Raw genomic sequence first — 15,123 nt, forward strand, 5'->3', positions numbered from 1 at the left:
AGGTGAGCGTGTGCATACAATGGCACAGGTACAGAGGGGAGTTCGACATTTCATGTAGGTACTTTTCATTCCCGCACTTGTGACAGGAATATTTACATCATTACCTTAACGCTCCCGGGACACTTGGATAGCGTGTTAAGCAGTTTAGTGCACACAAAAAGCGAAAGCGATTTGCATTAGTAGGGGGAAATGAAATGACAATGACAATGAGTAGCTGGAATACGTCTTATTCTTTGGATAAGCAAGGCAAGCCATACATCCATCTATCCGTACACCAATACGTATTGTCCAACAGCTGTTATTCTTTGTAGCTGCCATTAAAAAACTACCGCGCTAGTGCGGCTTTGCTTTGTAAACAATAACTGTGCAGTAATATTTTTGTCGTCCAAGTGTGATACAACTTACAAGTCTTTACATACTTTACATACTTCTAGTCAGTACTTTATATAGGTACTTTCAATGGCGGTAAAGTACGAGCCACTTTAAAATTAATTAATTAATCATGAGGTTTTAGATTTAATTTAATTTATTTTAGTTTGAATTTAATGTTGTTTTTTTTACTTTTAATTTAGATTTATTTTTATTTAATAAAATTTCTATGTATTTTAAAATTAAGTAAATTGAATTATTTAAAAAAAATGTTTGTTGAATCGCTTGTTACTTATGACTTATAAAAATGTCTTTAGATATCGAGGCGCAAGTAATATTCAAATGTCTACGTCTAGGTAGGAATACGAAGCGAAATAAATTTTAGGTCCGAGGGAAGTTATTGTGATATTTTTTGAATTCACGACAGGTATTGGAATGTTTCGATTAATTTCAGGGGTTTTGAAATATCTAGGTAAGAGTGCTATTCCGCACAGGAGTTTATGAGGTTTTACTTTGAAATTTATACTTATAGTACCTACGCAGCAGAAAGTAATGTACATCGGCCGTTAGATTGACATTTCGGCTTTGTAGAGCGTCATTCATACCTACGAGTATATGAAAAATGGGCTGACCTCATGGGTCAGATCTTGCACTTTTGTGAAAATTTATAATTTTAACAATTTTTGTAAGTATGTTTATGTTAGTTTGTACTCGTAGTTTAATTAGTGTAATTGGCTTTATGGCCGTTCTAATTAAATAATAAATAAATAATAATAATGTTTTGTCGGTCTCAACGACAGAGACAATGCTCTACAATTTACAAATCTGCTATCTCCTTCTTAAGGTCGATGTACTTACATTACTTTCTGCCGCGTACTGTACACAATAATAGACCTACACTGCCTAGTCTAGGTAACGTTCTACATTCCCCAACCCAATTCCTTTCGCTTCACACTTTACATAAAAGAAATAAAATCCTGCTGTCAATGTTGTTGTAAGTAGTTGCTAGTCTTTTTATTGGCAACAAACAAATAGGAACAAAGTCGCTCCAAGGTGTCTCATTAAGATGACGATGAAGCTCCGGCACCAAGCAAGTTGTTATTGTCTCAAAACAATAGCGAGGCGGGGATAACTTTACATAAAACGGTCATGCTTAAGATCTAGTCAATGTATGTTAAACCTTTGATTTCATTTACATCTTTGTTAAAATTTTACTGCTTTTACGTTGTAAAATGTTGTGACTACCTACATACAAATTATAACATAATATTATATTATTATTTATTACTAAATGATGCTTGCGACTTTATACGCGTGGATTTAGGTTTTTAAAAATCCCTTGGGAACTCTTTGATTTTCCGGGGTAAAAAGTAGCCTATATCACTCTCCAGGTGTTAAATATACATATATACCATGCATACTATACCCATGCAAAAAATCACGTCGATGCGTTGCTCCATTGCGACGTGATGGAAGGACAAACCAACAAACCAACAAACAAACACACTTTCGTATTTATAAATAGGGGTAGTGATTAATGGAAAGGGGCCATGACGAGGACAGAAGGCAGTGAGTAATAGGTACGACGCACAGAGAGTGAGAGGCTCTTAGTAATATAATAATTGGTACCTACCTACCTAAGTAAGCTTTTAAACTTTTAAAGTGATTCAACCGTCTGGATAGTTAATATTAATATTATGGATACTAATATTTTAATCAAAGTTCTTTTATAAATTTACCTAAGTAAAACAGACAATTTTTTATTTAAATAAACTTGAACCTTACTAAATTCAGTAGTTTCAGCTTTCATCTCATTTTAACATTTCTGTAGTGGCATTTGGCAATAATATTTAGACTATTTTTATTAATTTTAAATTTAATAATGAATAATGAAGAATGTTCGATCAGAAATGCCAATTACCTACATTTTTCATATATTGAATTCCACACATTCCTCAGTTTACTGCATTAAAAATGCAGGGTAGGTAATATCAAGTACTGTCTAGGTATAACAATCATTGTAGGTATGACACGGGAAATCCAACCGTGGGCTGTTTTTTCACGCAAATATTTTTGAGGGTTCCGTAACTCCAGAGAAAACAAAAACAAAATATAGGATCACTTCGTTGCTGTCTGTTTGTCATGTCTGTCAAGACACATCAAGGAAATTCAAATCTATACGGTTCTAGTACTTCCTATTATTAGAAGTATACAGTTTTATAGCAAAAGTCTTTACTTGTGCTATAAAACGGTAAAAATCCAAAAACCCTAAATTTGCGGTTACATAACAAAAAGTTTTATAGACTAGCGCCTGGCTGTAATCAGAACTGGTAAGTGATGTTTATTCAGTCTTGATTTGAAGGTACCCATATTCAAACAGGAGGGCAAAACTGATGACAGAAGGGTCTTCCTTATTCTAGCGGTTCGAATCCGACTCGCACTGGACCGATTTTTTAAAATATTTTTCGTTAGCTAAATAATAAGTAAAATCTACAAATATGTAGGTGACGTAAGCTTTTCCATTAAACTAAGTTCTTCTATGGAAATGAAAAAACTAAATATTGGTGGCTTTCACCTTCGCTACAAATCTTCGCATACAGTGGAAAGACATTATCATCGTAGGTATAAGCGTTATTGGATAACTTGCATTCTGTAAATTTCGAAGGAACATCTCGAACATCCCGGCCGCGCGCGTAGCAAATATCCGTAACGTTAATAATTCAAACCTCGTAGGTAAAGGAATTCCTTACAAAATATTGTTGTATCAACTTTGATCTCTGCAAAAATTAAAATAAATATGTATAGACTGTATCCATTGTTCCTTGAGTAAACAGGACTAGTCCGTCGCTCTAAAACATTTTTTTAGTCGCTGCACCACGCTGTCGCACTTCGCATCGCAGTGTGGCGTGCTTCTATAATCTAAATAGCTCTTTGTTATTGAACTGAATAGTACCCACAGAAGGGTCAGGTATATCAAACAATTGTATACATATATACAATTGTTTGATATAACAACCTATCTGCTCTGCTATGAAGCTATCAAAATTAGTATGGCGTTTGACATCAAATTGTAAGCAAAAATGAGTTTCGAATGACTGTTTGGAATGACCCGTCTTTGCGGAGTAGCTTTATCTACTACGTGTGACGTAAAAGCGTTCAGTGTGACCTGTTGCACTTTGGGATATAATATATACCTATAAGAGGAAAAGCTGACTGACTGACTGCACAGCTCAAACCACTGGACGGATCGGGCTGAAATTTGGCACTCAGATAGCCATAAATATGACGTAGGCATCCGCTAAGAAAGGATATTTGAAAATTCAACCCCTAAAGGGTTAAAATAGTGGCTTGAAATTTGTGTAGTCCACGCGAACGAAGTCCAGAGCATAAGCAAGTGTAAATAGTCTTTAATCTAAGAGCATAGTTGACTGATTCACTCTGCTTTGGGTCTGTCAGGTTAAATTGTCTAATTGCCCTGAGTCGTAACTCAAACCTAACTTGGTTATACTAGTCACATCCAAGTTCAGTTATCCGAAGCAAATATGTTTCGTTGCCGAACACAACATCAATACTACTATGATTCATCATCATCATCATGTACAACCCATCGCTGGATTACTACAGAGCACGGGTCTCCTCTGAGAGTGAGAAAGGTTTGGGCCATAGTCTACTACGCTGGCCAAGTGCGGATTGGCAGACTACACACACTTTTGAGAATATTATGGATAACTCTCAGTCATGCAGGTTTCTATGAAACTATGATTGCTATCATAATTATGTCGATGATAATGACGAAGTGTCCATCACTTGTATCAGACAGATGTCAAACTTAGGAGTAGAGTTCTGACAACCTCCCTGGCGCAATTACATTTATATTTATATGCGCATTGTCCCTGAAAGTGGGAGGTCCGGGGCCGATTCCCGACAGGGTCTAGAGTTATTATGTCGCCATACCGTTAGGTAAGATCGTAGAGTACTTACTTATGATTGAAAACCTCTAATTTTTCGGAGTTAGATATATGTTTTAATCAATTCGTGAGGGAACCTGCATGTACCCAGTACCCGAGAGTTCTTCATAATTTCTCAAAAGTGTACGAAGTCTACCAATCGGCACTGAACTAGCGTGGTCTGTGACTATGATCTAAACCCTTTTCTCTGAGTGGATTGCTCAGTAGAGGGCCGGTGATGAGTTGATCATGATGATGATGAATTAAAAAAAGATTGGTTTAACCTTCGAACAAAATACGTAGTGCCTAGTATCGATTCAGATGCTGAGGATGAGGGTAGTTCACGGTCGACTGCAGGATCAGTTCCACTCAGTCGGGCACACACAATACTAAACTAATGAGCCCCGTATGGTGAGTTCCATTCTTAGGGCCAGTCACACCACAGGTGATTACTGTTAAACGTCTAGTGACCATAAGTAACAAATTTTTAATTTCACACTTTTCACATTTAGACGAAATTCTAACTGAAAATTGATTGAATCACTATTTTAGTGTACCGAGAAAGAGAACCGGCCTTGACTGTAGTAAAAACAAATTAAGTATGTCACTTAGAAAATCTATTTCTATGTTAATATTCTACAAAAACGACTAATAAAATTAAAAGGTTACCAAATAAAGCCACTTTGGGTTGGGTTGGGTTAACCAAAATTTGACAAATAACCAAAAAATCACGGAGATAAGAATACTGATTTGTGCAAGCTACTTTGCTTGTGTTTTGGTGGGCAAATTTAACGTTAACGGTAACTTTTTGTGATTCAACCGACTTTTACACACTAAGAAGAGTTATTGGTTTTGCGGTTATTGTATACATTCATTGTCTCTTTGTATTGGCAAGCTTTGGACGAAATACGCGCCAGTTTTTGTGTCACTACAAGGATTAATTCCCAAAAAGTAATCATACCTATAGCTACAATATCTACTCTAAATGCTATACACTTTTATAAATGTATCTAGGTATATGTTTTGTGACCTTAGTTGCACTGTCTATTGAAAATTGAGGACACGAAATTCGAATTAAGCACTGTTATTGGAACGATTTGCACAAGTTTTAAGTAGGGGAATCAAGACCCTTATCGCTTAGTGTCGCCATTTTGGTCGCGTTGCCTTGTTGTACAATCGACGTAATTTTTCGATTGACTGCACACGGACTTCCAATGACGGCTTGCAGAATGCAGATTCCCCTATTATTGTATGGTCGCCAGCATGTAACCACAAATTCACGGTTTTCAGATTTTTCCCCAAATATCAGCTATAAGATCTACCTACCTGCCAAATTTCATGATTCTAGGTCAAGGGGAAGTACCCTGTAGGTTTCTTGACAGACAGACAGACAGACAGATGTGTGACAGAAAGTGATCCTATAAGGGTTCCGTTTTTCCTGTTGAGGTACGGAACCCTAATGTACCACGGGCTCTCGATCCACTAGCCTTTCACTTGAAGCAATAGGTACAGGTATGCAAATTCGAATCGTAAAGTTTAACCAAAGACCAAAAGGATATTAAAATACATCTGATATTAAATAACGCGAGTTCAGTCATATGTATTCGTTATATAGTGAGACATGACAATACAAATATTGAATACTTGCACACCTACGCCGGTACTCGAGTCATCTTGCCTTCAGTACCATAAGTTATTAAACTATTCGCTTGCATCCTGGAAATTTCCATATAACATGAATAGACTTACTTTGCGTCACAAGATCGTAAAGTGAATCGATAACTAGGTTATACGGAATACCTATAAAATACCTACTCCATAATAAAGTCACATTCTAAGAATGTTGGTATTGAATATTTGCATTGTGACGGCAACTACAGAACCCTACACTGCACGATGGACCGACACGCACTTGACTAGTTTAAAAAAAATTACAAAAAAACCGACTTCAATACCTAGCCACAAACACTAAAAATTAAAAAATAATTTAATTTATTACCAAATTTATTATGTAACAAGAGTTAATATAGTTCCATGATAATACTTTTTGGTGCCGGTGCCAATTGGCTTTAGCTGCGCGAATCGTCTAGACTTCATATTTTTATGAGACTCCACAATGGCACCTCATTGGCACCGACCCCAAAAAATATTATCATGGAAATATATTAACTCTTGTTACATAATAAATTCGGTAATAAATTAAATTATTTTTTAATTTTTAGTGTTTGTGGTTAGGTTACGAAGTCGGTTTTTATTTTTTTTGTAAAAACTTTTATTTCACAATTTCTAGTGGCCCCATGGTATTAAAATATGCTATGCCTGGTTAAAAATCTACTGTCTACTAAGCTATTACACTAATCGCGAGCAATTTACTCTTATCCGTTGAGGAGTTCCATTATCTATCTTCAAAGATATTCATCAGATCTTCACCAAATTTAAATGGGGCCAACTTTGAAGTATACCCTTTCAAACAAAAAAAGAATTTTCAAAATCGGTCCAGGCGTCTTCAAGTAATCAGGGAACATACATAAAACATTAAAAAAAAAAGATTCCGACGAATTGAGAACCTCCTTTTTTTGAAGTCGGTTAAACATACGAATCCACTACTCTACTCCGCCTGTCGGCGTTACGTCTGACATCAACATCGACTAAAACACTTTGCAGTTTGCGATGGTCAATTAGGTACAGCAACCTTGAATCGGAAGCTGGAAGAAATCTCTATTTAGAGATAAGCATTTCCAATGTAACTTAATTTGTTACTACTATGTAACTACAATTTCGGTACATGAAAAGTAAAAATAAATAAATAAATACCATCATACCTTGATAGGCAAAGTTTTTGTCAGGGATCAATGAGATTAAAACTTTCGACAGGTCGAGATGGCAATCAGGAGGGAACGCCCCGCCCACATGCACAGCCTCCACGCTAACCCTGTGCGAGCGCTGGTGACGTGCGGGTATGCGGAGCGTCCCCCCGCCTCATATCCCAATTGCCATCTCAACCTATCGCGGACTATATACCAATTATACTTACTACTGCTACTAACTTTGACTTATCTCATGTCTATTTTAGGCAAGATACCTAAATATTATGGTTTTAAGGAAAAGTTTCATAATGTTTTCATGTAAATATTACGAATTTTCCATAATTATTTTCAATTGTAGTAAACGTGATAAAATACGATAGCAAACTATTATAACCTTCCTATTAAATTGACCTAGAAAATGTTATTTCAGACTACGTCTATAAAGAAATGAAGGACAGCAGCTTATTAAACTAATAGTCTTCTTTATTGTTAGGAATGCGTAACAAAGGCTTCATAAAATGTATTTTAATAAGAAGTAGGTAGTACTTTTAAGTGCCTATTTATACCGGAATCGGATAGGCAGGTGCGTATATTACATATTATCGGTCGGTCTGATTTACACCATTCATAAATCCGGGAACCACGATGGGTTTCACATCATCATCATGATCAACCCATCGCCGGCTCACTACAGAGCACGGCTCTCCTCTCAGAGTGAGAAGGGTTTTGGCTATAGTCTACCACGCTGGCCATGTGCGGATTGGCAGACTTCACGCACCTTTGAGAACTCTCAGGCATGCAGCTTTCCTCCCGATGTTTTCCTTCACCGTTAAAGCAAGTGATATTTTAATTACTTAAAAACGCACATAACTCCGAAAAGTTAGAGGTGCGTGCCCGGGATCGAACCCCCGACACCTCCGATTGGTAGGCGGACGTCCTAAACACTAGGCTACCATAGCTTTCGGTTTCACATATATTTCCTTTAATATGTTCTTGTGATACTTTTATTTTACTCATAATATTGTAAAATGGCATAATAATATACGGAGGTAAAATGATAGAATATGGCCTTGCATATCCTTCTTATAACTTGGTATGTTGATTTTACCTTCCTTGTCATCTAATAGAGTCAAGCTTTCTCGTGTAGAAGTGCTTCACTGTTAACTGTATTTGAACGCGCACTAGATATATAGGTACAGAGCCCCAACCCAATCAGTCAAAATAAAAAGAAATAGGCAGTATGATTTTTTTTCTAGACCTCGATAAAAAATTTCAACAGTATCCGGATCCCACTTAAAATTACTTGCCGACGCCTGGGTAGGCCCAGGGGTCGGCAAGTAATTTTAATTAACCCTTCTCGTTCTGAGAGGACACCCGTGTTAAATAGTGGGCCGGCGATGCTTTGATCATGATGATGATAATAGCTCTCTCAAACATGTACTTGAAATGTTTGTAGTGTATTAGCTTTAGGGCCATCCAGTGAATCGTTTCTTGGCAAAATTAATTGACTCAAGTGTTCTAGGTATGCACGTTGCTGGTAGAGACAATTTGCATATTAAGTGTGCTCACTCATCTCACGAACCGCTTCTTCACTGGAGCTTGTAACCGTATTAACTAGGTATCTCTATATTCTACACTAGAGTTACATAGTTACTCTGTGCGTAATGCAAATATGATCTAGGTACTCCAACTTCCTAACATACAAGAGTAGATAAAAGGCAAATTAAGGTCGGGTCAAATAAGTAAGTAATAATAATAAGTACTTATAATAACTTAAGAACATTCGCCAGTTCATTAGAATAATGGTTGAACAAAAATGAGTAGGCTCAAAGTTATGACTTTGAATTTGATCAAAGCCTAGCTATATAATTTACCTACTTAAGTAGGTACGTTTTGAATAAAGTAACTCTAAATCCAGGTAGGTCCTCGTCAAAATATCCAAACTTGTCTCTACAACTCTACTCACATTAATCTTAATATACCTATCGAAAATCGAAATTCACACACCCAATATTTTTTAGGACCAATCCGAAACCACAGACTTAGCGAAACTATGTTTCCTTGTGTACCTACTACGGAACCCTAAAAATGTAATACAGCTCTATTTTTGTTAAACATCGACAAGAGCATATTGTAGGCATGCAAAAATTTGTAACATGTATTGTTTGCCTAACCAGGGCAAACATGAGCGCATCGCAGCATCCGGCCGCATAGTTCAGATGACGCTTCAGGAGGAATGCGAGCTGCCCACCTTTTCCAATCCCCAGCCTTTCTCCACCCAAGTTTTCACTTTGAGCTCTCGTCGCTCTCAAAATTATACATCTGACTTCGCCAAATTGAACCATTTACGCAAATAAAACAATTACGTATTTTATAAAGTATTTTATTAAACATTTTTTTCTGTAAAATAGATTAATTAAAACCGACATTTACAACAAACAACTATAAAATTCTTTGTTTCGTTTGTCTAACACTAAGTATACATAAATAGGTCCTGCTTACGGTGAAATAGTTCTAGTTAGGTATAGCCTAAAATAGTAGTGATAGTTTACTCTCAAGGCGAGAATCTCAGGGATTACAGATAACTCTTGAACACGTAGCTTAACGTATCACTTGAAGACGGGAGGGGATGCAAATCTCGTTAAGACTATAGCTTAGTAGTACATTTACTTTTATAATATTCGAAACCAGATATTCCTATGCTCAGCTTGAAGTTTCGTGTCTACTTTGCTTTGTTTTGTAACATTGAAGTTAATAGAAACGTAAATTTTAAACAATATACATTATAAAATCATAGGAACATACTAAGTATAAGCTACTGTGCCAATAAAAACCTAGAAATCTATGTTCAATATTATACTTACAATAAAAATTAAGATTAGAGATGAGTTACCAACTACTTACATCATTTGATGATACGATACGACTATGATATGGCAGCGCAAGTCTAAAATTTGATGCTCTACGACACTGCTACGAATATATGATTTGTAAAAGCTCTTTTGCAATAAAACGCTAAAGCCACAGTTAAATAGAGTTGTAAGTAACATCTTTAAAGTTAAAATTGTAGAAATTATTATCGCCTGACATTTAACGTTAGTTTAAAGGACGTTAAGGAATTTTTATTTAAATAAATGTTTATATTTTTTGGGACATTTAAGAGTTAAAACAGACATACCTTTTGGCGCATTCTTCATTCTGCTTACTGCAAATTATAGTCGTAACAAATATTTTTTAATCTATAATATTTATATAAACACGAAACTACATAGCCGAACGACATCAAACATTTAATTCGTATAGTATGCACACCAATTTTTATTTTATGTTTCTACAGACAGTGTATATTAGACGGATGACATTTCTATAAGGATATCAAACAAACATACAAACCGTACGCTACATTCATTTTTTTGGACCTATCTATACATAAAATTAAGACATCAATGTACACAGATTAGCTTATGAATACAGCTTTTGTTTTATAATGTCCATATTATTAGGAACCGCTTACATTTTACGGTTTATATATAATATATTCTTAAAACGTATAATACACATTAATTTAAAGATTTTATAACTATTTTAAGATCGTTAATAAAAAAATAACTAATTTGTTATACATAACAATTTAACCATAACAATATTTTTTTAAATAATTTAGACACAAAATATATGAAAATTAAGTATCCATAATGATATATATCTATAGCTTTTGTATGAAAATAAAAGCTTAATATATTTTTGATATTTAAAGGATTAATAACAACATGTGCCTCGAGAAATAAATATTAAATTCATGATTGTGACCCAGCTTTCATTGATTACTTCACAAAACGATTTACGTAATACGTATCATTTCAATATATTTTATATCTATTATTTGAATCAATGGCGTTGTGTTTCCAACTATTTGATCGTATTTTTAATATTTTGTTACTTGCACTGCACAAGTACTTTAAAATTCTTATTTTTTTTTTTTTTTCAAGTATTTTTGAAAAATATACTTACAGAGCGAATTTAAAAATAAAACATCCACTAGTCAGTGTGTAGCATCAATATTAAAACAGGTATATAAAAATACTACTAAAATATTCAAACTTTTTTGTTGAATAAATAAAATTTGAGAATTTCTTAGTAAATTCGTGCATTTTTGAAAAATTGTTTTGGATGAAAGAGTTTTAGGTAGGTACCTACTGTAGCTTTTTGATACCTCTGAGTTACCTACTATAACAATAAAGTTTCGTATTATAGGCAAAGATATTATAAAACTCCAGATAGGCTTTCACATAATTGTACTTATTTCGAAAAGTGAAACAACAAATTCATACGCTTGTGTGTATGTGACACTTCCGTAGCGATCACATCGTAGCGTAGTAGCGTAGACACAGACAATGTACGCTACTAAAGTACTTTTTTTTATACATTGTAGTCAGAAAATAGGATTTTTATTATAACGAAAAATTAATCTTTTCATTGTAAAATCTTTGCAAAACACGTGAAGTCGTCGATTAAAAAATCAAAAAGCCCCTGACTTCATTTACTACTAAGCACGAAACATATAACTAAATGTTGAAGCCTGAAGGTACCTCAATGAAACTTACTTCCATAGTCGTACTTATGATTCACAGTTATGAATATTTTATTCAGCCGCTCTCATGCATTCAAGTCGGTTGTTGAAAACGACAAAGCCATTCAAGTGTAGCTACATTGATTTTGCGCTTTACAATGACAAGAATAGGTATTCAATTCTTATCGTTCTGTGTAACAATATTGATAGTTTCTACAATACCTACAATACAAAAGCTCTTATTCTTATTAGATAAAAGCACAGGTTAGAAGCTCATTGACTAGACTTGACAGACTGACTTAAATGCTATAGTTCATATTATTACTAAATTTATTATTAAAGTTTTGATTTTAAAAACTTCTTTAACGAATAAGCCTTTTAACAGTGTGCCTTCATTAGTTTTACTATTTGATATTTGAACTGAAATAATCACAATATTTGAATTTCAAAATATTTAAAATAATTCTGAAAACATAAAAATTTCATGTATTCTGAAATTAATGTAAAAGTGATGAAGACTATAATATAATATTACGCTGATTTTTAACAATTACTCCCTTGTATCGTAAGAGTACACAATGTTATTATACATATAAATAAACCAATGACAAGATTTAATTTATTGTTTTAGTAATTAAGTTATACAAATGTAAGGTACCCTTATATTTTTTATATCTTAAAATAAATAAGTACATAAAAAACAGTATAACTTGTGAGTCACTATTGTAGTAGGTAATGTAACACTTATCGGTCCTGGGCAAATAAATAACTTATAGAACAATCAAGTGAAATCGTAACCAAGCTTATCGATAAAGAATGATTTTGTGTACATTTGTTTTCGTTTAAGCCGAATTCATTGAAATATTTTATTGTGTCAGTTGTTTTTAATCCTTATCAGATATTTTTACTGTAATGGATATTGGATGTCCTCGTAATCAAAAAGCCGATTCTATTTTGTTCATGATATACAGTGAAGATATACGATACTTCGGACAGAATATTTATTTCTTTTTTATAAAACTCACTTTTGTAAATGTTAATTATTTTGTTTACATTTTATTATTTATTGTACAGTCACAAAGCGCAGATTCTTTATTATTTTTTGTGTTTCTAAATACCATAGGGGCCATAAATAGGTAGGTGCATATTTTATAATTTCTACTTCTTTCCATCCTATTTCCTTACAGTAAACAATAAAAATCACAATTGACGAATGAACGCATTTTTTTAAAAATTGACTAGAGTTGATAAGAATATACTCGTAGCTAGGTAAGATAGGTATTTGATCCCGTGAGATTAATACTTATATGTATTTATAGATATCGACAAGGACCTTTATGCCCTTAACAAATAATACCAAAAATCCATATAGGTACTTAAAGTTAAGGACGCTCTTAAGCAATAAAGACTGACGTTTCAGTATTCAGCCGTAAATGAGACTATGAAGTGGCAGTGGACGAACAACCGGCGATGATTTAAGTTCAAGATTTTTTTGTATTTTGAAAAATATAAAATGTGCCTATTTTTTATAGTAGTGATGTAGAAAATTACTTTGTGCTTAATGATATCGGTGAAAAGTAACAAGGGTAATAATTATATATTTAACAGATTAAAGGTTATTTATCTTGGGGGCATACGTATTTATACTTGTAGATCAATGACCACAATAATTAAATATTATGACTGGGTTAATTTTACCGATAAACCCCAACTTACTAGATGCCTATTTTGTGTTCCATATTATGTAAACTAGGTTTAAGATTTCTCTCTTGGTATCGAACTTCTCATTGTTGAGGGTCGCGAACCCTTGAATGAACACGTAATGATAGGGGTTATAACTTATAGGAACTTAAGATATATACTATATGAGAACTTATACCTACATTAAGTTCCCTGTCGATAATCAAACTTTTCTGTACCACTTTGCTTAAATTAACATTAAGTAGCTGTTTGAAGGAAAACGGTGGCATTAAACATTACAACCCTTCACAGAATAAACACAGTTAATCAAATAATCTAACATTAATTTTCGTTTGTCCATTTATACAAGATATTTATAACCACACATACCTACTTATTATTAAATTAAACTACCTATCTTATTTAGGAGAATTAACTGTCTCTCTCCTTATAGGAAATATCGATATACATATATTATAACAAACAACATTTCGTAGGTATTTATCATCATTCCCATTTTCACAATTAATACTAGCTACACACTTTAACCACTCAATTCACGAGCATAATATCCTTGCGTTCCTTATTGTTTGTGCGTTGACTGACCAATTTTAACGGTAGATGCGGGCCAGATACTTGAGCGAAACGACGACGGAGGAATTTAAATTTGGCATTTCGCTGGGGTGTTCTGTGTTTGACACGAGAGTTTCTTGGTGGTTGAATAGAACCTCACCCCGGATCTACATTGTCGCGAGCACGCCTCCCGGAGGTACTCACTCACGAGGCCACACGTCGAGCGAGTCGTCGACATAAATTCATTTTATTCAGTTGCCTGCTACGCATTGAGCGACGGATTTTACTCTGGGCAAAATCCGTCCAGAAGGCAAAGCGAGACGAGGTAAAGGCGCCGACTACACCCTCCGTTGCCTCGTGTCACCTAGCAGAGTTAGAGGGTTAAGAACTAAGTCGCGTCGCGCTGGTTAACTGGGATCAAGTCAGATCACGCAAGGCCTGCCCGGGTGAGGCTCACCGGCGTGTGTGCGCTCTCCACGTTTTCCGCGGCGGGCACATCCTGCTGGTCTTGAGCGAATGGAGCGCCCACGCTAGGAGCGAGCTCGGGCGGCTCGGGGGGCGCGGCGGCAGGCCGTATGTTGTCGAGTCGTGGTCGCGGCGAGTAGCGCGGCGTCAGCGCAATCCCCCCGACAACTGGGTGCGATTGGCGATTCCCGCCTGAAGGACGTCGTGCATCAACCGCTCGTTCTCTTGCCGTACTGTGAACAAACGGGCAGCTTAACCAGGGTGTTTACAGGTATTCATGTGACTTTATCAGTGGACCTAGCCCGAAAGCTATGATTATCGAATGGCAATTGTTGTAATTGACTGAGTTTATGGTATTTTTGCTGCAACTGTAAATTTTAGTCGATAATGAGAGAGTTTCCGACAGTTACAAGTGATTGCGATCATCACATTATAGCTGGCAAACTTAGGTACCAACTAGGCCTGCTGAGATCAATTTATATGTGGCATTAGTACTGAACTTTGTGATACAATGCGATATTTGCAGACTTTTTGATTATTTTGCTAAAATATAGGTATACACGCATCGGTACCGTAAATCCAGCCCTTGATCCCTTCATTATTATAGTTGAAATGAATTGATCGCAATGTTATTATTATAAATTCGGTTCTAAAGGGCAGATTTACGATAAATCTTATATAGATAGGTACCTGTGGAGTTCTCAGAAATTAA

The 15,123-nt window shown here is 35.1% G+C and overlaps 1 protein-coding gene across 5 annotated transcripts in view; it reads right to left on the reverse strand.

Annotated features, from left to right (window-relative positions):
• Window positions 1-11,653: 11,653 nt before the first annotated feature.
• Window positions 11,654-15,123, reverse strand: part of LOC117987010 (uncharacterized) — a 124,773-nt gene continuing 121,303 nt past the window's right edge. For 4 of the 5 annotated variants that reach the window (XM_069502126.1, XM_069502125.1, XM_069502124.1 and 1 more), the window contains one exon: window positions 14,410-14,644. In XM_069502126.1, coding sequence (XP_069358227.1) covers window positions 14,559-14,644 — 86 coding nt within the window. In that variant the 3' untranslated portion in view covers window positions 14,410-14,558. Of the gene's footprint in view, window positions 14,645-15,123 lie in introns of all 5 variants that reach the window. The other variant, XM_069502123.1, reaches the window with a different exon arrangement.

This window comes from Maniola hyperantus, chromosome 12 (assembly GCF_902806685.2).
Source record: "Maniola hyperantus chromosome 12, iAphHyp1.2, whole genome shotgun sequence".
NCBI classification, from domain to species: domain Eukaryota; kingdom Metazoa; phylum Arthropoda; class Insecta; order Lepidoptera; family Nymphalidae; genus Maniola; species Maniola hyperantus.